The sequence below is a fragment of the Malaclemys terrapin genome, chromosome 16, assembly GCF_027887155.1.
Source record: "Malaclemys terrapin pileata isolate rMalTer1 chromosome 16, rMalTer1.hap1, whole genome shotgun sequence".
Lineage (NCBI taxonomy): Eukaryota > Metazoa > Chordata > Testudines > Emydidae > Malaclemys > Malaclemys terrapin.
This window is the reverse complement of record NC_071520.1, coordinates 31,038,362-31,063,880: the sequence shown is the minus strand read 5'-3', so window position 1 is coordinate 31,063,880 and position 25,519 is coordinate 31,038,362. Positions and strand designations below refer to the sequence as shown.

The 25,519-nt window shown below is 45.6% G+C and overlaps 1 protein-coding gene across 5 annotated transcripts in view; it reads right to left on the bottom strand.

Moving 5' to 3' along the window:
* MYO18B (myosin XVIIIB) overlaps nt 1–25,519 on the bottom strand; it is a 203,156-nt gene that overhangs the window by 29,346 nt on the left and 148,291 nt on the right. For all 5 annotated transcript variants that reach the window (XM_054006610.1, XM_054006612.1, XM_054006608.1 and 2 more), the window contains 2 exons: nt 5,312–5,445; nt 132–293 (listed from right to left, as the gene is read on the bottom strand). In XM_054006610.1, the coding sequence (XP_053862585.1) occupies nt 132–293; nt 5,312–5,445 (296 nt within the window). The remainder of the gene's footprint in view (nt 1–131; nt 294–5,311; nt 5,446–25,519) is intronic.

Genomic DNA, 25,519 nt, shown 5'->3' with positions numbered 1-25,519 from the left:
ATTTAGTGTTTAAAGTTTCTACAGAGGATGTTTGGTGTGAGCTCTCTGTTTCTCACAACTCAACTTGCAGCACATACCACCCATTACCAGTGATGGTTTTTTAGTCTAAGAAAGTTCTGGACAGCTCTTACCTCAGGCTCGGGGTGCTGCGGCTGCCCAGGGATTGCCTTGAGAAACTTCCAGCCACACTGGGACCTGAAGGTGATGACCAGCCCACTGAAGACCCCATCCAGGATTTGATGCTTTCTTCTGGCTCCAGACTTAGAGTGGAGCCTAAGCTAGACTGATTGTCCCTGTAAGCAGAACACACAACCATTTGACTTTGCATTCACTCTGGCATGCCCTCCTTCTCCAAAGACAGCAAAGAAAGCTGAGGTAAGCTGGCAAATCAGGTATTTGAAAACCTTATCCTGACTAGGCTATTTCACCTGGCTTCGCAGGTTCCCTGGACTGGAAACAACCACATGTCAGCCTCTCACTGTGTTGCCGAATTTGTGCTCCAGACCCAGGTCAAACCAAGCCATGCACATGAAAAATGAAGTGGGGGAAAGATGACTAAAACCTAGATGGGTTCTCTCAGGGTGGTAGTTTGGGGTGGCTTTTGTTTGTAGCTGCTTTCAACTACCTGAAGGGGGGTTCCAAAGAGGATGGAGCTCAGCTGTTCTCAATGGTGGCAGATGACAGAACAAGGAGTAATGGTCTCAAGTTGCAGTGGGGGAGGTCTAGGTTGGATATTAGGAAACACTATTTCACTAGGAGGGTGGTGAAACACTGGAATGGGTTACCTAGGGAGGTGGTAGAATCTCCTTCCTTGGAGGTTTTTAAGGCCCGGCTTGACAAAGCCTTGGCTGGGATGATTTAGTTGGGGATTGGTCCTGCTTTGAGCAGAGGTTGGATTAGATGACCTCCTGAGGTCCCTTCCAACCCTGATATTCTATGATTCTATGATTCTATGATCTGCATTGGTCCCTTCATCCCTAATCATTTTTTTTTTGCACCTTTAGATGACAGAATCTGGGTTCTGGTCTTTCACAACATCAGCACAGATTGGCTCAGAGTCTGCTTTCAGTGCACATGAAACAAACTTTTCTGCGCAACATGATTTTCATGCAATTGCCACTTCAGATGGCTGTTTCTCCTTATGCTGGTGAAAATGCTCTGTAACCCAGCCTGGTGGTGTGCAAACACAATCCCCATCTTATTTACTGTATGTTCAGCTGTGGGATGCTGGCTTTAATCGTAAAACACATTTGAACCAGTCCTCCTGGTCTGTATCAGAGGTGGACACAAACCTTTCAAAAGGGTTTCACACTATGTTAGGGGTTTGGTCCCTGTATTCATTGGTCATTAGTGTCCACTCCTGATATGGTGATAGGTTGATTCCCTTTAAGAGATTCACTCCCTTTAAAAGTACAAACCAGTTTAATATTCTCAAATCAGACCCGGCAAAGAAAAAAAAATGAGACCATCTATCTTGGATTATAGGCAGAATATCTAGGGAAAATGTGGAAGATCAATGTAGCTGCAGGCTATGTAAAGGCAATACATCTGAAATTCCATCTGAAACTAATCAAAGCACCTCTAATATGAACACAATCACATTTTCACTAGGTATTGACATCTCCTTGGAAAACGAGATTTTGACAACTATGAGTCAATATCACAAAAAAGGTGAAAAGCTTTAACCAGCCAGCAAAACTTAGGGTTCACTTACATATCTCCAGGGCCGGTGCTACCATTAAGGCAAACTAGGCGATTGCCTAGAGCGCCAAGATTTGGGGGCGCCAAAGAGCGGTGCCCCCACATTTTTTTTACAACGTTCCTATGCCCCCTCCCCGAGTGCATGGTCGCCACTCCACTTCTCCTGCCTCCCAGGCTTGCAGCGCCAATCAGCTGTTTGGCACCACAAGCCTGGGAGGGGAGAAGAAGTAGAGCGGGGGCGGCGTGCTTGGGGAGGAGGCGGAGCAGAGGTGAGCTGGGGTGGGGAGCTGCCGCACGGCTCCCTGGGAGGGGAGCTGCTATGTGGGGGAGTGCCTCAGGGCAGGGGGGGGAGCTCCTGCGGGGGGGGGGGAGGGCCTCATTGCAGAGCAGGGGTGGGGAGCTGCCACAGGGCGGGGGGGCGGTGCAAGGTGGAAGTTTCGTCTAGGGCACGTAACTTCCTTGCACTGGCCCTGCTTATCTCTTCTTAAACAGGCAGATTCCAGGGCCGTCTGGATACTGTAATGAATGAAGAAAAGATCATTGCACTTGGCGATGGATTGGGCTGTCTTTACTAAACCACAGTGGAAGTCAGAGGATCAGCTTCTGTTTGAGAAGATCAAAAACATTTCAGATTCATTGTAACACAACTTTCTCCTCCAGCTGTCATTACAAGGAGGAGCAGAGCTACCAGGGCCTTTTCCTATCTGTCCAAAATATGTCCTAAAAATCAGACACACCGGAGAAGAAAGGCATATGGGTGTGCGTGTGCACACACACACACACACACACACACACACACACACACACACAAAGGCCACCGTTGGGCACACTGGGGGAGAGGTATATTGGTAGAGTGATGTATGCCAGTCCAGAGCCCACTGATGGTAGTGCAAGTTGTGTCAGTTGGATGGCTAACTATCCTGTAACATGCTCAAACACAGCCCAGATCTGTAGGCTGACTAAAGGGCCTGATGTGACAAGTACATGTTATGCCTGCTGTGTACCACAATGCTATTTGCAGTTCTTCTGCATCACAGCGTATTGGGTTTCCTAGGATCTACTTAATGCAATATGTTTGGGGCTTGATGCTGCTCTCACGCCTGTGTGCATCCGAATTAACTCCACTGAAGTCCGAGGGGAGACACAACATCAGGCATTGAGCAGTTGTAAATCTGAGCCCCCTGCAATGCATCATAAACCTGGTTTGTTATAGATCTGGTAGCGTTCAATGAATCGTCCAGAAGGACTGAATTTACTAATTCAACTTAGTAACAGGTTGGGCTGGTTTTAGGATCCACTGGTTAGAAGTTAAAGACTGCAGGGAAATGAGAAAATCTGAAGCCATGGATGTAGAGGAGGGGTAAATAACTGTAAAAAGGGCAGAACACCATTTTCCTCAGCACAGCAGCCTGGAGAGTCCCTGCTGAGAAGTACTTCTCATCTCCAAGGAAAGCATGACTTGTATCTGAAATCACTTTTGATTAGAAAGGGCATTTTTGAGCTCTTGGGTTCCACCCTGTTCTACCCGGTTTAATAATTGGGGAAAGAACTGCATCTTTTCAAAGAATGGTATCAATATATGTATGTATATATACACACACATGCCCCGTTCTTTGAAAATATATAATCTTCATATAATATTGAATAAGTATATCTTTTCAAAGAATGGAGTGTGTGTGTGTGTGTGTGTGTGTGTGTGTGTGTGTGTGTGTGTGTGTAACCCTTCTCTCTCTTTGTCACAATGCCCTCTCAGCAATGAGGGAAAGGAGGGAACAACAATCATCAGAATGAAGCTAGTCCAAAAATGGGGAATGGAAATTAAATGGAAATTTTTTCTTGTCAAAATTTTTCAACCAGCTCTCCTGCAAAACGGATTCTCTCTCCTCACCCAACCTCGATTTTTAAGGCAAGTAAACGTCACAGGGCTGTCTGGTTTTTTTAATCAATAACGTTAGTTTATTGAGCATCTAGTTGTCAGAAGTCTGATAATTAGATGATCTGTGGAAACATTCTTCTCTCACATTAGCAGCTATGGCTGGGGCAGCCCAGCGCGTACCCCTTTAAGACTGAGGCTTTCCAGGAGACTTCCTCTTACAAAGAGAGAGGAGCCCTATATTCACGGCAGGGGGAGCCAGGAAGAGACAGAGCAGATTTATTTTCAGGAAGAACATCCTATTAGATCAGCTGCAAGAGCAATGGTCTTGTCTGGAGGCTGTCTGGGAAAGAGACACTCCGCAGCAGACAAAGAGACTAACAAGCAGTTAGAAAGACAGATGGCACTGGACTGATTTACCATTAAAGAACAAATATTTTAAGAGTTGTGTGAAGATGAGTAATAGAAGGGAGGTTTCAAACTAGCATTTCAGGTATTTGACTGTATATGTGAAAGTCATGGGGAAAAGAATGACTTTAGCTGAGTAAGAACAGGTCTCTCAAACACAGATCTGGGAAGAGCAGTTAGATAATTAGCACTGGAGACACAGCAGGGCATCATGGGTTTGGGGGCAAATTTCCCTGATCTGGAGATTATTCAGTCATTTGTTTTGTTTAGCACAAAATTCACTGCTGGAACTATTTTGCCTTTTAATTTGTCGGAGAATTTATTTTAAAATGTATCTGGTAACAGCCTTTTTAAAGGCTTGTTGTCAAGGTTTTTAGGTGGTAAATTTGACTTGCACTGGATTCATTTTGCCCAACAGTCTGAAAGCACAAGGTCACAAGCACTTCTCTGCAGGAAGGAAATGTGAAATGTGTTGGAGAATAAAGATTTCAATTCCAGCTGGTATTTCTGAGCCTCCTGCTGGGAACATGCATTTTTCTGAAACGTGAGATCATTTTGTGACACTGGCACTAAAACAATTATCCCATCCGAGACTGGAAATGCTTTCCCCAGTGGCTTTAAGATCTGATTAACAAACAGGAGGAAAACTTTAGAAATTAAGCATATAGTTTTAACTATTCAACACTGACGTTTTTATCATTAAGTTTAGCCCCCTTCAATCCTGGCCTAAATCCACTTCAGTTGTGACACAAAAGGAAGTTATCCAAAGGCTGAAGCACCAATGCGAAATTATGGCCTGGTTTTCCCATTGCCCTGTGCCTTGTGTAGCCATTTCCACTTGTGTTAAAACACTGCACCGCTGCATCGGGAGCATTCGACTCCTATTTTGCACTGGTTCAAATGACTGCACAAGGTGAAGAGCCATGGAGCAGCAGGCCCTCATGTTCTGAAAAGACACAACCACAGCTATATTCATGACACCAAAGACAGGGGGATTAACCCTCCCCCTGAGGGAAACTATGCATCTGGTGGAAAATGGAACCGTGATTTTTGGAACCCAAAATCTTTTTTCATTAATAAATGGTCTTTTTTTCTTAAATGAAAAATTGTGCATAGTAGGTGGCACTCACAAACTGTGCTGAGTGGGATGATTTACATGAACGTAGAAAATGGACCAATGATTTTTGTGACTAGACTATTTCCGTCACAATTAGAGACATCAGGCCCACGTGATCCCTAGTGTATCTGCACTAACTTTAGAATGCTTCCCCCAGGGATGAACCTGGCCTTCTTTGTTTTGGCTTATTTCTTTGGTTTTAGTCTAGATACCTTTCTGTATCACTTTCATCACTGGACTGCACCTCTTCGAGGGCGACCTGCAGATCCGCAATGCGTCTGATCGAGGTTTCCAGGTCAGCTTGCAAGGTCTGCCTCACTGCAGACAGCTCATCCACCTGCTTCTCCTAGGAAAAACATATATTAAGATTAGGTTTTGCTCAGGAAAGTTGCAGACATTCAGCCAGGGACCTAAATATCTGAGACGGCTAACAAACCATTCACTTACATGATGTATTTTCTTATAGAATGTATTTGTTATTATTCCAGTAGCACCTAGAAGTGCCAACCAAGATAATGGCCCCATTGTGCTAAGTCACGTGCAAACACATGATAAGAGACCGTCACCGCCTCGAAGAGCTTACCGTCTGAATAGACCAGATAAGCCAGACAAAGGGTGGAAGAAAGGAAACACTAGTATCTGATGTGCAGATGGGAAACTGAGGCATGGGGAGGTGAGGTGACTTCCCCAAGGTCGCCCAGGAAGTCGGTAGAAGACCCGGGGACTGTACCCAGATCTGCAGAGTCTAGTGATTTTAACTATTAGTCTATCTCCTCTTCCCCTCAAGAGCAGCAGTGTTATGGCAGAGGTTACAGTGCACCCCCAAATCCTGTAAGGAGACCCCCAAACACCTGAACATTTCCTCTCGTTTTGAATGCTAACAGAGCTACATCCTCTGATGGCTTTTGACCTTGGGTTCTGGCCTCATGTCCTTTTCTGGTTTTGCTGAAACAGCCTTTAGAACTGCATTAACCTACCATATTTCTATCCCCCCAAATAAAATGAAACAAATGCAGGATCCTCTCTACCTCCTGGGTGCAGCTGGCAGTTGTGCCTGCACTCTCTGTAGGGCGGTGTTACACTGATCTGGCCAGAGGGTAGATTCCATGATCTAGGATGCCTTTCCCATCTTTTCAGTCTTTGACCCATTGGATTTGGTTCCACCACAACTCTCTTAATGCTCAGGTTTTAAGATTCAGTTAAATTGTGCTTTATCCAGGCGAGATGTGAGGAAAGAAGGAGCTCATTCATAAGACTAATCTGGGAACAGACCTGCTGAGAGTGCAGGGGCCAAAAGGACATTTTTTTTTTGTATTTCTGGGTTGCTTATCCACTTACATAACATGGTACAAACTGCTGAAAGACAAAGCTCTTTTCTGAAACATTGCCAGCTTATAAGAAAATCAGAAGCTCAATTTAAACTGGGGGGGGGGGGGGGGGTTGGGGGTGAAGTGTCGCAATCCTGGATTCTATTGTTCACCGTCAACATCAGCAACAAGCTGCGGCTGAGATTTTCCCACCATAATTGCAATAATGGCTGCGTGAGCTGATGCTAATCACATGGGGATTTCACTCTTTTACCACTCGCAGTCTTAACTCTGCAGTTTTAATTTGCTTTTGGAGTCTTTTCAGCTCACAGCTAGAAAGCCATTCTTCAGCCCGCTTTCCTGAACCATCACATGACGGAGACAGAGCGCGCGAGCTGCAAATTTAACTTGATTGAAGGTGCCAGCTGTAAAATTGCCGTCTCTGTGGTGACAAGGTGAGAGATGATTTGTAGTGCAGGCAGCGACAGGCCTTAGTGCAGGAGCCAGCCGCCTGTCAGAGTAAATAATGAAAGCCTTGGTATCACAGAGTGAGCCGCCCTTAGGGAATAGCATTTCAGTTCATAAAACATGCAAAGAAATGTCTGAGATGGGACTGCACACAATCACAGTCGCTTTTGGGAATGCTCCGATACTTTTCGAGACTTTAACGCCACCCAGATCTTTTTCAAATCTAGCGTTTCCAGGCCTTTATTCCCTGCCTATTAGGGGGGAAATGTAAGTGGACATCTGACTGGTTCCCTTCATGGAACTCCCCAGCCTAGGAGTTAGAGTGGGAAAGGACATAGCAGGTCATTTTGTTCATCCTCGTGCCGATGCAGGCTATGAAAAGTGCTCCGTGACATGGCTTTCTGCTCTGGTCCTGTGGTGTTGTAGGCCACACAGTAGCAGACACTACACAACTGAGGTGGGAGATGCGGCCAAATGAAATAAAGCAAAATACTCTAGCCTGGGAACACAGGCAGGGAAGTGTTAAATCACATGGGGAGAAAACGCAGAGCTTTAGCGACCACATCCGTAATCAGCTATTTGTAAATTTAAAACCAGCAGTAAAACAACCTATTGATAAAAAAGCAAACCTTCAGATATACTGATAACAGCCCTAATTAAAATAATTCCTCCGCTCCGGGAAGATGTGACTCAATGAAATGGAGTTCACTGGCTGCGTTCTGGGTTTGCTGCATTCTATTATTATTTTCCTGACATACCGATGGGGGACTGCACTCCTCCCTCAACACAATGGAATGGAATCGCTTCTCCGAATCTGGGAATTCAGCCGCTTTCTTACTTAATGTGGTGAAAATAAAAAGCCTCGGAGTCTTCTACAGAGGTGAAATATTAACAAATAACGTAATCTCAGCAGCTTGCATTGTGAGGACGCTCGGCAGCTGCCGTACACATCAGCTTGTTTTACGTTGTGTTCACATGTTGTTATGAGTGTCTACCAAATTTTAAGGCTGCAATTTTCAATGCTGCTTCTAAGGGATCTGGACCCCCAGTTCCCATTAAAAGCAATGCCAACGGAGCGCTCAGAAAGGAAGCGAGACCGTTGAGTGAAATTCATCCGTATACCAAGGCCAGTACAAGGCGACTACCTAAGTCCCACTCAGAGGGTAGATTGAACCTTGGGTCGGCCTGGAGGATGGGGCAGCCCCTGGCAGAAGTAGTGGGACAAAACTCACCCCGAGTTACCGTCTTCCCCCTGCTCAGTTCGGTCTCTAGTACAGGGAAGTAAGTTGTGACACCCCTTTCTGGAGTACTGCTTACCTCCCTCCTCGCAGCTGGCTGGCTCTGCTGGTTGGCACACAAGAGGGCAAACCCATGGCTCTACCCCTCCTTACCCCATTCATTCCCCTACGGGATATCAGGTGCACAACCTCTTCTCTCTCCCACCCCATTAGTGAGCTGCATACCGAGTCATGGGTCCTATGCCCCCCTTGGGTTCCCTGCAAGACTGTGTAGGACCAGGACACAATCTTGCCTGGTGGGTGAGGTAGAACTTAAGTGGTGCCTAGGTCTTGTGCTGGCTCTCTACGTGGGGCTGAAATCGATCCTTCCCCTGACATCTTAGGCCCATATGCTCAAGTGTTTCCATTGCAGGGCTGGACAGCTGGGTTCTAAAGGACTCTGGGCCCATCCTACAAGGTGCTGAATGAACTCCACTCCCAGAGACTTCAGTGGAAGGGGAGGGTTCAGCACCTTGCTCTGGGGGTGATTTTAGGAAGGTCACTTTTACTGTTGGGGAAACCCAGAGAGGCCAACACAGCTGTGCGAGGAGGAATTCATGTTAGTAAAGAGCTCTGAGAGCCAGTGGCCGAAGGCAACAGAGATGTGCAAAGTTACCAATCATTTTGTGGGGAGTGGGGGTTAACATTGGATGGTATTGAGCAGGTGACTTAATACATTACACGGCCACTGTGCTAATGATATCAATGGGCTTGGGATTCTTTTTGCAGCTTCTGGCCAGACTGGTTAGTTAATGGTAGGCTGGAAAACAGAGATTTCTAATTAATGCTGGCAGCAGGGCTTAACAATACCGTTGTCCCTAAAACAGATGGGTTTACAGTTGAGAGCTGTCGAGTCATTGTTATTATTAGAGGCACTGGAACTGTTCCAATACTGCAAAAAAAAAATTCATGCAAATTTGTCACTTTTCATTAACCTTCAAGTAATTCACTTGTGCAAATCCATGTGAAAAGTAAATTTTAAGTCTGAATGCTCCAACTTTCACTGAAAGTTAATTCTGAATTGTACCTTCACTTATATAACTGTGTAGCAGGAACAGTTGGGGAACAGAACAAAACAACATGATTTATGGAATCTGTCACTCAGCGTGAACTGAGAATATTCAGTACTTTCCGAAGAATTAACAAAGGGATTTGAGAATTTCATGACCAGTCTGTAGGCAATTTGTAAATGGAAAAAAAGGAGAAATTTGTCAAGTAAATGATTGGCTCAGCTGGAGCAGAATCAAATAAGCATAAACAGAATGTCTGCTGTTTATGGACTGAGCAGAGGTCTAGGTTTGGTCTTATTTTATCCCAACTGAGTCACACGTCCTTACCTGGGGACAGTTGAATTTGTAAATAAACCATGTAAAAAAAAGATGATAGATTGGGGAAGGTTTCAGAGATTGTAACACTCATATCTTTCCATCCTACAAGTTAATAAGTTGTTAGTTTATCCCACTTTGTACATACATCGAGGGCCTGATCCTTCATTGAAGTCAATAGCAAATCCCCCATTACCGTCAATTGCCCAGAATCAAGACCTTTGCTTTTAGAGACAAGCTCTGGCAGAAGCAGACACAGCCAAATGCTGTATACTGCACATGGTGAGTATCTAGAGTACACTCTGCTCTCCAGCTGCACCCTGGGGAGTTCCATGCACAGAGCATGGAAGTGAGCTGGATGGAGGAAATAATAATAATTAATGGAGATATCCTATCTCCTAGAACTGGAAGGGACCTTGAAAGGTCATTGAGTCCAGCCCCCTGCCTTCACTAGCAGGACCAAGTACTGATTTTGCCCCAGATCCCCAAGTGGCCCCCTCAAGGATTGAACTCACAACCCTGGGTTTAGCAGGCCAATGCTCAAACCACTGAGCAATCCCTCCCCCTAAAGGAGAGGTCTGCAGAGTGGATTTGAGAGTAGTCCCTAATTTAGCAGGTCAAAGCTCAACATTGATGGTATAATTTCTCTCTCCAGTCCACGGGAATGGAGTTAAGTACATTCTAAAGGACAGAAGTTCCAGATGATTCAAGCAGGACAATCTTTCCTTTAGCCTCAGATGGATGATGCTATCCTAAAACTGCTGTTCATAGCATAGATTGGGTTTTCCTATTAGCATATGCCTGGGATTTCAGCGACTATCAGCATAATTGGTGCCTGCAGCAATTGTACCTATTTTGCCCTTCTACTTAAATTCAAACATGGCATGTCTGTACCACGCAGTTTTCTCGAGGAAAGGAATAATCATATCAACATAATTAAATTTCAAATGCAAAAATTATCTTCTTTGCATAAACTGACAATAAAGTTCCCAACATCAGAACACCATTATTCCAGATAGCAATTCGAAAGACACCTTGACACATGTTGTTTCAAATTTGATGTAAATGCAAGAAGCATTTCCCCCTCAATACACCAACCCCCATGAATTTTACAGACTCATTGAGAATGGCCTGGAGAGAGGTTCTGACTTTCCTATTGAGAGAAAACACAAAGAAATGCTCCGAGCGCCCACTTCTATTGCTCTGACAAATCCTTCGTGCTCAGGAAACAAAGGAAGAAAGATCCAAGGAGATGAGCAGCAGCAGCCGACTAGGAAATCCCCAGACCCTCCTGGCAGGAGAGGAGATGGCATAGGACCCTCTGTGCCAGCAGGGGTGATCCTCCTGGGGCCAGATCTGCTGGCCCCAAAGCTGGGTCTCACCAGCCGAGAGGTGTAAAGCAGCCACCCCATCCTCCTTTCTCCAGCATCATTCTTGAGGCTGTGTTTTGCTTGTGGCCTTTCTGCACCTCCAGACACATCTCAGCATGACTCATGCTTGTTGCATTCTCCACAGAGGAAGCGCTCTGGGAGCAAACAGCACCTGTCAACATGGCATCTAAGAGACACGGGGCTGGGGAGGAGAGCCTGCCCCGTAACATCTCAGTCAGTGAGACACAACAAACACCACCAGCTGGAGGTCAAGGCGGGACACAGAGCACACTACCAAAGAGACAACAAACCCCAACAACACCCCTCTCCTCAGCACAGCTTGGGCAGTTATGCAGGGCACCCAGTTACTTCTGAAACACCCCATCCAAGCGCTCAGCATGACACCCAGTTTTTCCCCAGTGACCTTAACTCTGCCCCCAGCAAAACATGCAATCCCTTCCCGGTGACCTTAGCTGTGCTCCAACAGTAAGGGAGCACCGCAAGCTTGGCTAGCTTGTGTGCGGGGGGTGTCTCTTTCTTACGTATCTCACCGTTCAAGCGTATTTAAACTGTCCTGTCAGCCCCTAAAAGCTCTGCACGCTGTGTGAGAAGTCGGGTGCGAAGCCGAAAGGAAGGATGCCAGCGAGGCTGTGCTGTGTGGATAGAATTGGGGTGATGCACAGTGGCCCACGGAAGACAGGCCGAGGTCTGACTGGACATGGACGGCAGTCACTGCCTCCAGGGCTCCTCGGTGAGCAGGGGGAAAAGCGGGCCCTGCCACGGCCCATGCAGCCCCTGCCCTAGGCATAGATCACCTCTCTGCTTTCCCAGGCTGCCAGGCCAGTCCCTTCCAACTGCAGTGAATTCACTTGAAAATAAAGCCCGGCAGACTGAGCATCAGTCTGAAGGAGGCCAGAGCCTGGGGCTGTTGTTCTACTTTTCTGGGTGCAGCCCTGGTGGAGGCACCTCCTTCCCGTCGAGCTGTCGGTTCCCTCCCTCTCTCACTCTCCCCAGTAGCTCTTTACTCCACCCCAGTACACACCCCCAGGGGTGGGCGAGGTCTCTGACACTTTCTCCAGGCTTCCTGGCTGATTTCGGGCCAGTGTCTCCGACGGGAGGATCAGTTCCATCCACTCGCCCAAACGCTTCATTTCAATACACACGTACCGAGCGTGAGACGTCAGTGCTCCCGCAGGACGGTCCTGGAGCGCACCGGATCTCAACCTACGGCCCGCAGGCCGCTCACAGCCCAATCGGCACCGAGCTGCGGCCCATGTGACACCCTCAGGGCCATTCAGGCAGTATTGGATGGTAAACAGGTTGAGAAGCACTGCTGTAGCGCTTTCAGGTCGGAAGCGCTATTCTCAATCCAAAGAACAATTTGGCTTGAGTGTAATTCAGCACAGCGCTTTACAAGGCAGCGCCCTCCAGAGCAGTGGCTCTCAACCTTTCCAGACGGCCGCCCCCCTTCCAGGAGTCTGATTTGTCGTGTGTACCCCCAGGTTCCACCTCACTTAAAAACCACCCGCTTACAAAATCAGACATAAAAATCCAAAAGTGTCCCAGCAGACTGTTACTGAAAAATGGCTGACTTTCTCAATTGTACCACATAATTATAAAAGAAATCAACTGGAATATAAATATTGCACTTGCATTTCAGTGTGTAGTATATACAGCAGTGTAAACCAGTCATTGTCTGTATGAAATGTTAGTTTGTACTGACTTCGCTAGTGCTTTTTATGTAGCCTGCTGTAAAACTAGGCAAACATCTAGATGAGTTGATGTACCCCCTGGCAGACCTCTGAGTACCTCGGGGTACGTGTAGCCCTGGTTGAGAACCACTTCTCCAGAGTGATGTAAGCTGGAAACTCTAATCACCCCCCTTTTCTGCAAGCAAGACTGATGAAGACTGATCTACCCTCTCCATTCGAAAACTCTGAGAGGCGACTCTGAGAACCTCGGGCTATTTAGAGTGCATGAATGTTGCTCTAATCAGCCGCTCCAGCTGCCTGCATGACCCCCAGTGGTTTGCGTTGCAATTCATTTACCTCAAGTCACACCAAGGAGCACAGATGGAATGAATATAATAGCTGAAAGGACCATTTGCTCTATTGTGTATCGCAACACTTATCAGACACAAGGAAATAACTCATGGGGCTCTGGGCTGGAAGGATTCTAGCGGTGGGATTGTTATTTCCATGCATTTCTCTATCAGCTCACCATGCCTGCCATGGAAAATGCTCTCTCCCTCTCTCTTTTCCACAGAAGCAGATTATCACCTGCCATGACATGAAGCTCCAGCCGCACGGAGCCCAGACACTACTGGAACCAGGCAACAGCTATTCACAGATCAGCCACACCCTGGGAAAGACTAACAAGGCTTTGCTGCTTTTCAGTGGTTTTGTTATTAGCTTAGCTGTTTCTGCCTTTGGCTGGGTTTCCCGTTTCACAGAGGGTTAGAAGGGGAGATGGCCAATCAGCTCCCGGCTAGTCCATCCTCTCATTCAGGACAGAACTGTCCCATGCAGCATCCTATCTGGTGCTAAAGGGTGACCAGTTTAGTTGAGAGGGCCACTGGAATCTCAGGAAGCAGGCAAGGCTGCTGGGATTGCAAAGGGGAGGTGGCTGAGCTAACAGGGGAAGCGGAGAGAAGGAGTTTGTTGAGGGTATATGGAGGACAGAATTGTCGCAGTAAAGCATAGGACAGGTGCTGGGTGTTCACTGACGAGGTGGCACTAACCAGTAGTGGGTTGGTCTATAGATGGCTTGAGATGCTAAAAGGATTCAGGAACCTTTCCATACTTGCAGCTTTTCTAAAGATCTGTCTCCTGTTTGTACTAATCTTATGTGTATCTACCCTGTAATTATTTAATCGCTAGTTACTCAGGATCGAAGAAGAACTGCCAGTTATTCCATGTGGAAATCACCCCGATTATTACTGTAATTCCTGCTAAAATATACTTTATTTGATAGATGTACCATCTATTTATGCAAAGTGGCCCAAATTGGATTTTCCTACCGACTGCGTGGGTGGATAAATTGCCTTAATGTACAGCACTGTCAAAAAAAAAACCTGTACAATACCGTACAGTCAATAGTTCAAAAGCATTTATTTTAGAAAGCTGAGGTTAATATTACCCGACTTGGAATATGAATTAAAGTCTTCCAAGATAATAGGGAAGAGAATTCAGGCTGCCATTGTTATTGTATAACAAAAGCCATATGTTGCAAAAATCTATTTGTCGCAGTGAGGAAACCTTGTCTTCAAAATCTATACAGAAAATTTTGCAATTCAACTGTTGTCACATGCTTAAAGTTCCCAGCCTTGACATTCTTCAAATAAAGAACAGGAGTACTCGTCTGGCTCTGTCAATCTGTTTTTTCACTTCAGCAGGTGGGTATTGTAGTTTTAAGAATGCTTGATAGAGATCTTGTAGATGCTTGTCTCTATCTGAGGGATTGGAGCAAATGCGGTTATATCTTAGAGGTTGGCTGTAGACAATGGATCGTGTGGTGTGTCCTGAATAGAAGCTGGAGGCATGTAGGTAAGTACATCAATGTAGTGCAAGTAGAGTAGGGGCGTTAGGGGACGAGAGCTAAGGAAGCGTTGTTCTAAGTCAGCCATAAAAATGTTGGCATACTGTGGGGCCATGCGGGTACCCATAGCAGTGCCGCTGACTTTAAGGTATATATTGTCCCCGAATGTGAAATAGTTGTGGGTGAGGACAAAGTCACAAAGTTCAGCCACCAGGTTAGCTGTGACATTATCAGGGATACTGTTCCTGATAGCTTGTAGTCCATCTTTGTGTGGAATATTGGTGTAGAGGGCTTCTACGTCCATAGTGGCTAGGATGGTGTTTTCTGGAAGATCACCGATGGATTGTAGTTTCCTCAGGAAGCTACATTGATGACATCTTCATCATCTGGACCCATGGAAAAGAAGCTCTTGAGGAATTTCACCATGATTTCAATAATTTCCATCCCACCATCAACCTCAGCCTAGATCAATCCACACAAGCGGTCCATTTCCTGGACACTACTGTGCTAATAAGCGATGGTCACATAAATACCACCCTATACCGGAAACCTACTGACCACTACCGCATTTGCTCCAATCCCTCAGATAGAGACAAGCATCTACAAGATCTCTATCAAGCATTCTTAAAACTACAATACCCACCTGCTGAAGTGAAAAAACAGATTGACAGAGCCAGACGAGTACCTAGAAGTCACCTCCTACAAGACAGGCCCAACAAAGAAAATAACAGAACACCACTAGCTGTCACCTTCAGCCCCCAACTAAAACCTCTCCAGCGCATCATCAGAGATCTACAACCTATCCTCAAAGATGATCCTTTACTCTCACAGATCTTGGGAGACAGACCTGTCCTCGCTTACAGACAACCCCCCAACCTAAAGCAAATACTCACCAGCAACCACACATCACTGAACAAAAACACTGACCCAGGAACCTATCCTTGTAACAAAGTCCGATGCCAACTCTGTCCACATATCTATTCAAGTGACATCATCATAGGACCTAATCACATCAGCCATACCATCAGGGGCTCGTTCATCTGCACATCTACCAATGTGATATATGCCATCATGTGCCAGCAATGCCCCTCTGCCATGTACATTGGCCAAACCGGACAGTCTCTCCGCAAAAGAATTAATGGACACAAATCTGACATCAGGAATCATAATACTCAAAAACCAGTGGGAGAACACTTTAACCTGTCTGGTCATTCAATGACAGACCTGTGGGTGGCTATTTTACAACAGAAAAACGTCAAAAACGGACTCCAAGGAGAGACTGCTGAGCTGGAATTGATATGCAAACTAGACACAATCAACTCAGGATTGAATAAGGACTGGGAATGGCTGAGTCATTACAAACATTGAATCTATCTCCCCTTGTGAGTATTCTCACACTTATTATCAAACTGTCTGTACTGGGCTAGCTTGATTATCACTTCAGAAGTTTTTTTTCTCTTACTTAATTGGCCTCTCAGAGTTGGTAAGACAACTCCCACCTGTTCATGCTCTCTGTATGTGTATATATATATGTCCTCAATATATGTTCCACTCTATATGCATCCGAAGAAGTGGGCTGTAGTCCACGAAAGCTTATGCTCTAATAAATTTGTTAGTCTCTAAGGTGCCACAAGTACTCCTGTTCTTTTTGCGGATACAGACTAACACGGCTGCTACTCTGAAACAATTCTTCAAATAAGATTTCATAGAAGACCATTTACTGCTGATCTAATTAAACATCAAACTTCTGGGAATATATGTCATCAGCAAAGCAAGGAACACTGTCCTTCTAATGCAATTGTCAATGCTGCTCAGTTATGAAAATGAGCCCAATGCTCTTCCCCTGAGATCGCCCTTTGCCTCAAATACTCCTTTGAACTTCCCCTTTCATATTGTCCTTTGTGGACACTGCGATTCCCAGACTGATCTGCCACACATCTTCCAGTGTGGCATAGAGAAAGAGAGACACTGTGCTGGGAAAATATTATTTCCGCTTTGTGAACACTCCAGAAAAAAAATAGCGAAGCTAGGTTCAATGAATCCAAGCCATGCAGCACACTCTGTTTAGCTTCAATAGAAACATTTTAAAGCAAACCAGTGATCCAACCAGAGATTACCTTCCATTTGGCAGCAAGCAGTGAAGTAAAAGAGTAAAAGACAAGTGCAGTGTACATACCAGGTAGTGAGAGAATGCAAGGACAATGGGGTTTTATTATGCATGCTAACATGCTTGAAACACTTAAAGTGTCAAACACTTTCCAGGCTGGAAGTTCTTACTGTCTGTAATTATTGATTGTGGGTCAGGTTATATTCTCAGTTACTCCAGTGTAAATCCAGAGTAGTAACTGCATTGCCTTTACTGGTGTCACAGAGATCAGAATCTGGCGCTTTTGCTCCAGAGTCTGCTAACATTATGCAGCATTACCTCCGGGGCCTAGAAGAGGACATGATTTAAAGCTGTGTGATAAGCCTCTTTCCAGGCTGTGCAATTTGTTAGAACGCCATGTGCTATTGACGTGGCCAAATGAAGGGGCCTTGGGTTTCTTTTTGCAATCACGACTCCAATCCAGCTGAGACAAGAGCTGAGCAGAATCTCCTCTACTTGTTGGAAATGGGAAGGCAAAGCAAGGCTAGCAGTGACCAAGGTGTCTGCAAATAAAAGGATGAGAACTGCTCAAACCCTCAGCTGCAATGGGTTGGAGGACCAGGAGAGCATGATCAGAGTGCAGTGACTAGTTCGTGGTGGATAATTTATACAATTGGCCTCATGTAATGGTTCGTGACCTATTGACAAGCACCTGACATGTTCTCAAGATCATTTGAAATTATTTCAACAAAATCTTCTTGGGGAGTGGACTGTCTGTTGGCAGTTCGTTCCAAATGATCCATATTTGAAATTCAAACTATGTTGTTCAGGTTTGATTGGATACATAGGTCACATGGTATTGTTTCTGTTCCTCCCACTGGAGGAGCATAACTTTTAGAGTCAGGTTTCTGGTGTGAATAGCAAAGACTGCAAATTCAGAATTTGCTTTCCACAAACAGTCTCCAATATTCACTTAAACACGTGTTCTTTCCATGAATATTCCTGCCAGTAAACACAGTGGCTATGTTGATTAATATACGCTGGCTAGCATACATACATATTATGCTAATAATACTACCCACAATATATATTCCAAGCATTTAAGCATACATGCTATTAAGCATTAATATAGCAGTTATATATCCCATACTGGTCTGTATCTTTATTATAATCATGTTCACTTATGCTAAGTATCCCATAATACCTTGCATTCGCTGAAGTAAGCTTTGTCTTAAGATAGGAAAACTGTCAGTATCAGGATACATAATTGTTTCCTCCTTACAACAGATAAGAAGTTACTCTCTCAAATCTATTTATCCTGGTACCAGCCTAGGAGCTGTCTTCACACCCCTTAGTGACTGGAATGCTTGTACCCAGAACAAAGATAAGGGTGCATCATTACCTGGTACACATGGGTTCAGAACAAAAGATAAATGGGCAGTACACCATGATACCGGTAACGAATAAGGTAAAAAACTGATTAACTGAATCTAGTTTCAGGTCACGAATATAGAACCTTTTACTGGTACACAAATAGGGTATATAAAGATGGCTTTAGTGATGTAACTTTGGGGATCACACCTTCTATGAAAGGTGAATGCACCATCACTCCACAGGATTGCTCTTCGTAGACTCGTACGAAGTCTTTTTCCTGTACCATATTAATAAACCTTATTGACATTGGTTATTTGGGCTAGAGTATATTTCATAATGGCCCAAAGTGTGGTCAAACAATTGACTATACAATTTATCAACAGCTGGAATAATCACAGAAAGAAAACACTATTGAGGCAAAACTCATACAAAACACATTCCTTTAAAAATGGATGGAACCATAAATAGGGAATGACAGAATTCTGCTGAGCCTGCAAATGGAGTTGCATGGCTCTGTCAAGGCATCGGGGAACTAGTAAGATATTTATTTACTGACACCTGACGGTAGTTTTGACAGACATGCAGGAGAAAATCCAAATCACAAGCCTACTCTGCATTTCCTTCGCTTGTCTTAGACTGAGTAACACCCATGCACTGTGGTCTTCAAGACCTGAATGTGAGATAGCATCCTCTTGGCACAGAAAGCCCCCTTTGGAAGTGGGAGTGGGAAGGCTGGGCCTACCATCCTGTCAAGCTCAAGCCTTGCGTAAAGTTGTTGCTAGACAGCGAGATGGTTTTTCTGTGGTGAGAACCACCCGTGGTGTTGGCTCATGTTTAGATTTGAGCCATGCTGACTGTGGCTCAACCTGCCAGACCCCAAATTCAGGAATGTTTGTATCAGGCGGACAGATCCTGCCCTCTGCCTCTGTGGAAAGAAGAGATGAAAATCTGATGGATCCAGGCAGAGACCGGCTGGAAGGGCTTGGAAACCTCCTGGGCCTGGGGATAGGAGGTAGGAGTTGGGGCCAGAGAGGCAGCCGCTCTCCATAGATTCAGCCTGCCGACACCCAGAGAAGGAGCTCACACTGACATTGGTGGCAATCCCAGGAAGTTAATGTTGGCCAGGCCCCCTCGGGCAGGGTGTGAGGGCAGCAGCCCAAGGAGACGATCGAAGGGAAGCTGCAAGTGCTGACTCACATGCCCCAGTTCTCTGCCAGGTCAGAGCTGGGCTGGAGTGCAGTGAAAAAGGGGAGCAGGTTCCAGCCTCCTTATTCAGAGCCACCCGGGCCAGCAGGAGGGGTCCTCGCTGAGACAGGCTGCTGACAGCAGGTCCCTTCTGCCGGGGGAGGATAGGTGGAGTGGGGCTCAGCGTTAGCATCCCCAAACTGTCCTGCACACACACACACACACACCCGCGTCCATGACACAGCCACTCTTACACCAGACTATGTCTGCTCCACACCACTGCAGATTCTCCCTACACAGGGGCACTTATCCACTGGGAGTCTCTGGCTGATTTAAGGCCACTTAGTGTTCCAAACGGGAGAATCCAGCCCACAGAGTTTCCAGTCTCCTGCATGGAAATAACCACCCAGGCAATGGCTAAGAACAACATCCTACCTGGCCATCCCACTTGCTGCCTCGTCAGCCTAAGCCAGCGCCAAGGCTCTGAAAAGGGATTTACAAGCCTTTCTTTCTTACAGCTCAAATGGTGTTTAATTGGCCTCAAAAGCATTTCAAGATAAGGCAAAGCAGAGATTAGCCAAAGTGAAAGAATTTAGTGTGACTTAGTCTATAATGGATTTGTGGTCAGAAGACTTGGAAAATTCATTACAGCTCCTTCATGTCTCTCTGTTGTTTTTGTGTGTATTCTGCTGTCGCAACATAAACTTTGTCAAATTTCCCATCCACCTTTAAGTGAAGTGTAATCTAATTAAAGATATTTGGATCGGCTCTATTTGAATAATTTAACGTACACCTGCAGCATTCATCAATCATTATTATTTTTAATTAAGTAATTAACTTTGAGGTTTTCAGCAAGTTTGAAGTGATGAAATTTCCAGTCTAACTCTCAGGCGAGACGAGATTAGTATCTGTTTCTAATCTTTCAAACACAGGCTTTATTTGTAATTGGTACTAGCAACTGCAAGTGCCGATTAATTGCTATAGAATTTTTTTTTCCCAATGACGAAACAAAACTGTACGTCTTATATGCGCTGGATCTAATTATGCTAAGGTAGATTGCCCAATGAAAGCTTTTCGTATCATGCTCTCTCATCTCAAAGTGGGGCTTAGAGAGATTGACTTTAGCTAAATTTAACCACAGATGATATCAAGCAAAGTCATTAGCTTTTAGGGAAAGGCACAACTCCAAAAGACCTGTGCTGGGAATGTTCAGGGATGGGGGCTGTAAGTTGGTCATCGGCTGTTCAAAGCATTTAGTTAAAATTCGGTTGATATCCTTTAATTTGCTTTATAGTGCAACCCCTTTGAGAATCCAGCAGCAGTCCATATACCTCACTAAGAGTATAAATACCTGTGTTTCTTCTATCAAGCTCCCAGCAAAGACTGAGAAACCATTAAGTCTTGCAAATGAAAACAGTTTGTAAACACCAAGGCTATAATGTGCTAAGCCGTTCTGGATAGCACGCTGATAACACTACTGTAATTAGGAAGGCTATCTTCTATCATGAGAACCATAAAAGGTGTTATTTACACTGTGACTGTAGCCTAAAATATCTTCCAGATGGGATTTTTTGAAGAAATACTTGAGATCTCACTTAAAATAGTTAACAGTGCTCAAAGTTTCACATCTATTAATAGAAGAAACATTTAGAAACGTTAAAGTAAACTTGTACATGCTTGGTTTTAAGATAAAGGTCAGATTCTCCTCTCTGCCACACTGGTATGAAGTGGGAGCGGCTGCATCTCGGAATCACATTAACTGAGATCAGAATCTGGCCACCTGTGTGCTGCTGAACTTGTTGAAAGCCAGGGGAAGGCTGGACAGTGACTGACATTGTTAACCAGGTCCAGAGGCTGAGAACTAATTATTACACCAGGAATCAGAATTACAACCTGGAAGCTTTAGCCTGAGTGCAGGTCTAGAGGGTTCTAACTTAGCAAGTCATTCTCCCGCCACAGCACACACGGAGTCTTGGAGAACACTCTCGCCAGCTGTCATTCTCCTTGATTCCCTGATCCTGGCCCAAGATATCCCTTATCCAGGGAGAATGGGAAGCTTGCCATCGCTCAGCACCATCCCTGACCCCTATCCCAGGCTCCCCTTTGAGGCCCCTCTGCGTGTGCTCCATGGAAGTCTGGGCCTGGGATGATGAAGCAGGGCAGGAGATTGCTAGCACTGCTGAGATCATCTGGGTACACCTCACCAAAGCAGTTCCCTGCCATTGCAGGGGCCTCAGGCACTGATGATATTGTCTGCCTGAGGCACACAATAGTGCAGTCTCCTAAGGGCTGTGATACTGTAGTCTAATTCAGGTTATTGGCTTCAATACAAGGGGGTAGGTGGGATTCAGTGGCCTGTGATGTGCAGGTCAGACTAGTTCTCCTGCAGATCACAGCTTACCTTATTCACATGGGCCGTGTTAGCAACACATCCAGCATGTGCAGAATGGTCCTGCTTAGGCCTGACTCTCAGCTGTGAAGAACTGGAGACTTTCCACTGAACTTCACAGATGCTACAGTTACACAAACACTTCCAGGATGCTTCTGTCTGATTGTACCATTACCCTTAGCTGCCAAACACATGTCAGGTTACAGAGACATTGTCTTGCATGAACTGTGAAAAGGGTGTTCCCTCTCTCATTGCCACCCCTCCCAAGCATAGGGGTACCCCCACGCTTCTGTGAAGAGGCAGGACCACGGTGAGTGGAGCCTCTCTCTGCAGGGGCACCATAAATGCTGGAGAAGCCCAGCCTGGGGAAAGAACGTGTGACCTGTTTTGTCTGTTATGCCTACCAAATTCATGGCCATGAAAAATGCGTCATGGACCGTGAAATCTGGTCTTTTGTGTGCTTTTACCCTATACTATCCAGATTTCATGGGGGAGACCAGCGTTTCTCAAATTGGGGGTCCTGACCCAAAAGAGGAGTCACAGGATTATTTTAGGGGTGTCGCGGTATTGCCACCCTTACTTCTGCGCTGCCTTCAGACTAGGCGGCTGGAGAGTGGCATCTCTTGACTGGGCGCCCAACTCTGCAGTTAGCAGCACAGAAGTAAAGGTGGCAATACCATACCATGCCCCCCTTACTTCTGCACTGCGGCAGCTCTGCCTTCAGAGCAGGGCTCCTGGCCAGCAGCCGCCACTCTCCAGCTGCCCAGCTCTGAAGGCAGCACCACCGCCAGGAGCAGTGCAGAAATAAGGGTAGCAGTACCACAACCTCCCCCCCACACACACAATACCCTTGCGACTCCCCCACAACTCCTTTTTGGATCAGGACCCCTACAATTACAACACCCTGACATTTCATATTTAAATAGCTGAAATCATGAAATTTATGATTTTAAAAATCCTATGACCATGACATTGACCAAAATGGACCATGAATTTGGTAAGGCCCTAGTTATGTCAGTTGGGCATGTTGTATGACTACTGATTGTTCCGTTAGAGAATTTCATTACACTGCATGGCCTTTGAGGGCATTTTAATGTGTGGAAAACTCCCACTGGTGCTGTTGACCTCTTTGCACTTCAAGCTGTAATCCCAGCCCTCAGGGAGTTTTTTTCCCTCTCTTAAAATACAAACAGCTGTAGATAGTTCAGTAAGTAACAATGTTAAGCACAACAGGTACCTCTACTGCAAGATAGCCACTCTGGTGTGCTTTCAACAAGTGCTTTAAATTTACTTTGTATTAACTTTGATATTTGTAGTGACAGTATGAATAATTAAAATGCAGATCTAGGAAACCTATAGTTATTAATTGGAATCTATGTCATGCATTTAGCCATCGCTGTGCCAGGAAATCTGCAGTTGCAAAGGGGAATGCCCTGCCAGAACTGCACAAACTAGCACTGAAAACTGCCGGGCCAGGACAAGGCACGCAATGGGGACTCCCCGCAGCAATTGCCAAGGACCCTGCCTTTTCAAAGATGGCTACTGACACCTGCAGCTACTCCTGGGATGCTTGGGCAGTGCGGGCCCCCTCGTCCCCCTCCAGAGCGGGGTAGCTGGGAATAGGCCTCCTGAAAATCCTCACGGACTCTCCAAGGCCCGTGACAAGCTTACAGCCTACCCCTACTCGTGCATACCCCTATATAACAGCCCCGCCGTGTAACCTGACCAGCATGCGCCTGGTAGCCTGCAATAACTAACAGATGTACCGGGGCAGGTCCTCAGCTGATGTAAACGGTCACAGCTCTATTGGGGCCTCAACTGCAGCTATGACAGTTTAACCCAGCTGAAGATCTGCCCCGTAACATTTAAGGCCCGAAGGAACCCTTATGATTATCTAGTCTGACCTCTCCTGTATAACACAGGCCAAAGAATTTCACCCTGTAATTCCCCTATCAAGCCCATAATGAACGAGTGTGCACATAAGATTAGAAGAGAGCTGGTTTTGCTTTTAAGCTCCCAGGGGTTTATTCGAAATAGTCGGCTAACTCAGGGTCATGTCAAAAAAGAGACGAGGATTTCAGTTCCCGCTGTAGCACAGAGAACAGGTGGCTGGGACTAAAGCTTTTAACCTCTGGGCGCTCAGCACTGCGCCGGAGAGAAGAGAAGCGAAGCAGCCAGCAGCCCTGAGCACGTCCTGCAGAGCCACATCTTTCAGGAGGAGGAGACATAGCTTCTGGGCAGATACTGTTTCCACACACAACAGAAGAGGAGAGCAAGATGCCCCGAGCACACGCCACTCACTCCACGAGGAAGCAAGCACCGAAAACTAACGTCAGAGTGGGCTCTGGTAAATAAGGCCCTCTCGTGTGGAGGATTAACAAAGCAAAGCCAATGTTATGGCTCCTGGCCCTTTGCCTTGGGGCCAACGAGTCCTTGCGCCTTGTTGGAATTTTCCACAATGGATAATGGAATAATGGATGCTCCTATCCCCCAAATGTCCAGGTTTGAGTCACTCACCAAGAGTCTGTGGATTCAGACTGAAATTCCAGCCCTCCGGCCCAGCTCAGATGCCAAGGTAGTATCTCCACTAAGCACAAGTCAGTACTGAGGGCACTGACACCAACCTGAACTCTGTAGTAAAGTGGTCACCATAGGGATAACTGGATTACCCAAAGTATTAGGGGATGGATTGATGTTCCACGCCTCCCTACTTCCTCTTTGTCAGTGGGAGCCATCCCCCCTCCCACGCCCCCAGCACATTCAATTTTATTTTGTTTTTTTATGATGTGGTTGGAATAAAGCAGCACGTTCCCAGCCCGCACTCCTGTGCACAGAGCATTATTTTTGTTCCACTGTACAGACCTTTTACAAAAAATCTCCATGAGGAAACAGTGAGTTTGGGCAAGTTTGCCACTGGTTTAAGTTAGTGGAATGGTGGAAAACAATTTCCCTTTAGATGTAAATTTTCATATGGCTTCACCACTGCTAGACGTGACCTATTAGCATTTTATGTATTCACAAATATCTGAGCATTGCAAATGCAATTCTTAGCACTCTTAGAAGGAACACTGAATTTTGAAAATCCACCTGTACAATAAATAAGTCTCTTCCATCCATTTCTCCAATTCACTTAGTGGAATGAGGGGCCAAACCCCACAGAGGACAAAGGAAGAATTGTGTTTATTTCATTTATTTATTTATTTTGGTAGGTGCAGACTAGGGCTGAAGTACTGTTAAGTGAATAATTCATGCAGTATTTATAATTTACGTTGGATTTAACAGGAGCAGAGCCATAAGTGGTTGTCTATTAACTATTTATGTTCTCACCACCAGTTGACAAGCATGGCTGTGCATTGAGATCACAGCTCTCCTGCAATGTTTTATTTTTTTAAACATTGGGGGGAGGGATAGCTCAGTGGTTTGAACATTGGCCTGCTAAACCCAGGGTTGTGAGTTCGGTCCTTAAGGGGGCCACTTGGGGATCTGGGGCAAAATCAGTACTTGGTCCTGCTAGTGAAGGCAGGGGGCTGGACTCGATGACCTTTCAAGGTCCCTTCCAGTTCTAGGAGAGGGATATCTCCATTAATTTAATTTATTTATTTATATTTAAACATTATTAAAAGTACACACAGTCCTAAGGAATGCCTTCACTTTCAGGGAATACTAGACTCTGCTGCTCAGTGATTGCTCAAAATACTCACTGGATTCCAACATAACTCACTAGAAGGTCTTCATCCAACCCCTCCACACACAATGGTCCATCCCCACCTCCACTGGATGAAGAGATTTTTTTGTGGCTCTTCTCACAAGCCTGGGCAATGGGCATTGGATGTGCCTGAATGTTTTCTGAAGGGCCTTACCTCCTAGCACAGCAGTGTTCCTTAACTGCTTTCCACTAGGCTCATGCATTTGGACAGCAGAGGTCAGACAAACGCAGATATCTTGGTATGTGGGTAAATTTAAATCAACCTACATGTCTTTAGCCTTTGCTTATGGCTCTGTTATTTTTACGGGGGTTTTGAATTGCCTCAGGTAGAGGCATAAACTAGGATTCTCGCCGATGCCTTAGGTTTTTCAAAACCCTAGCCCTAGAAATTGAAGT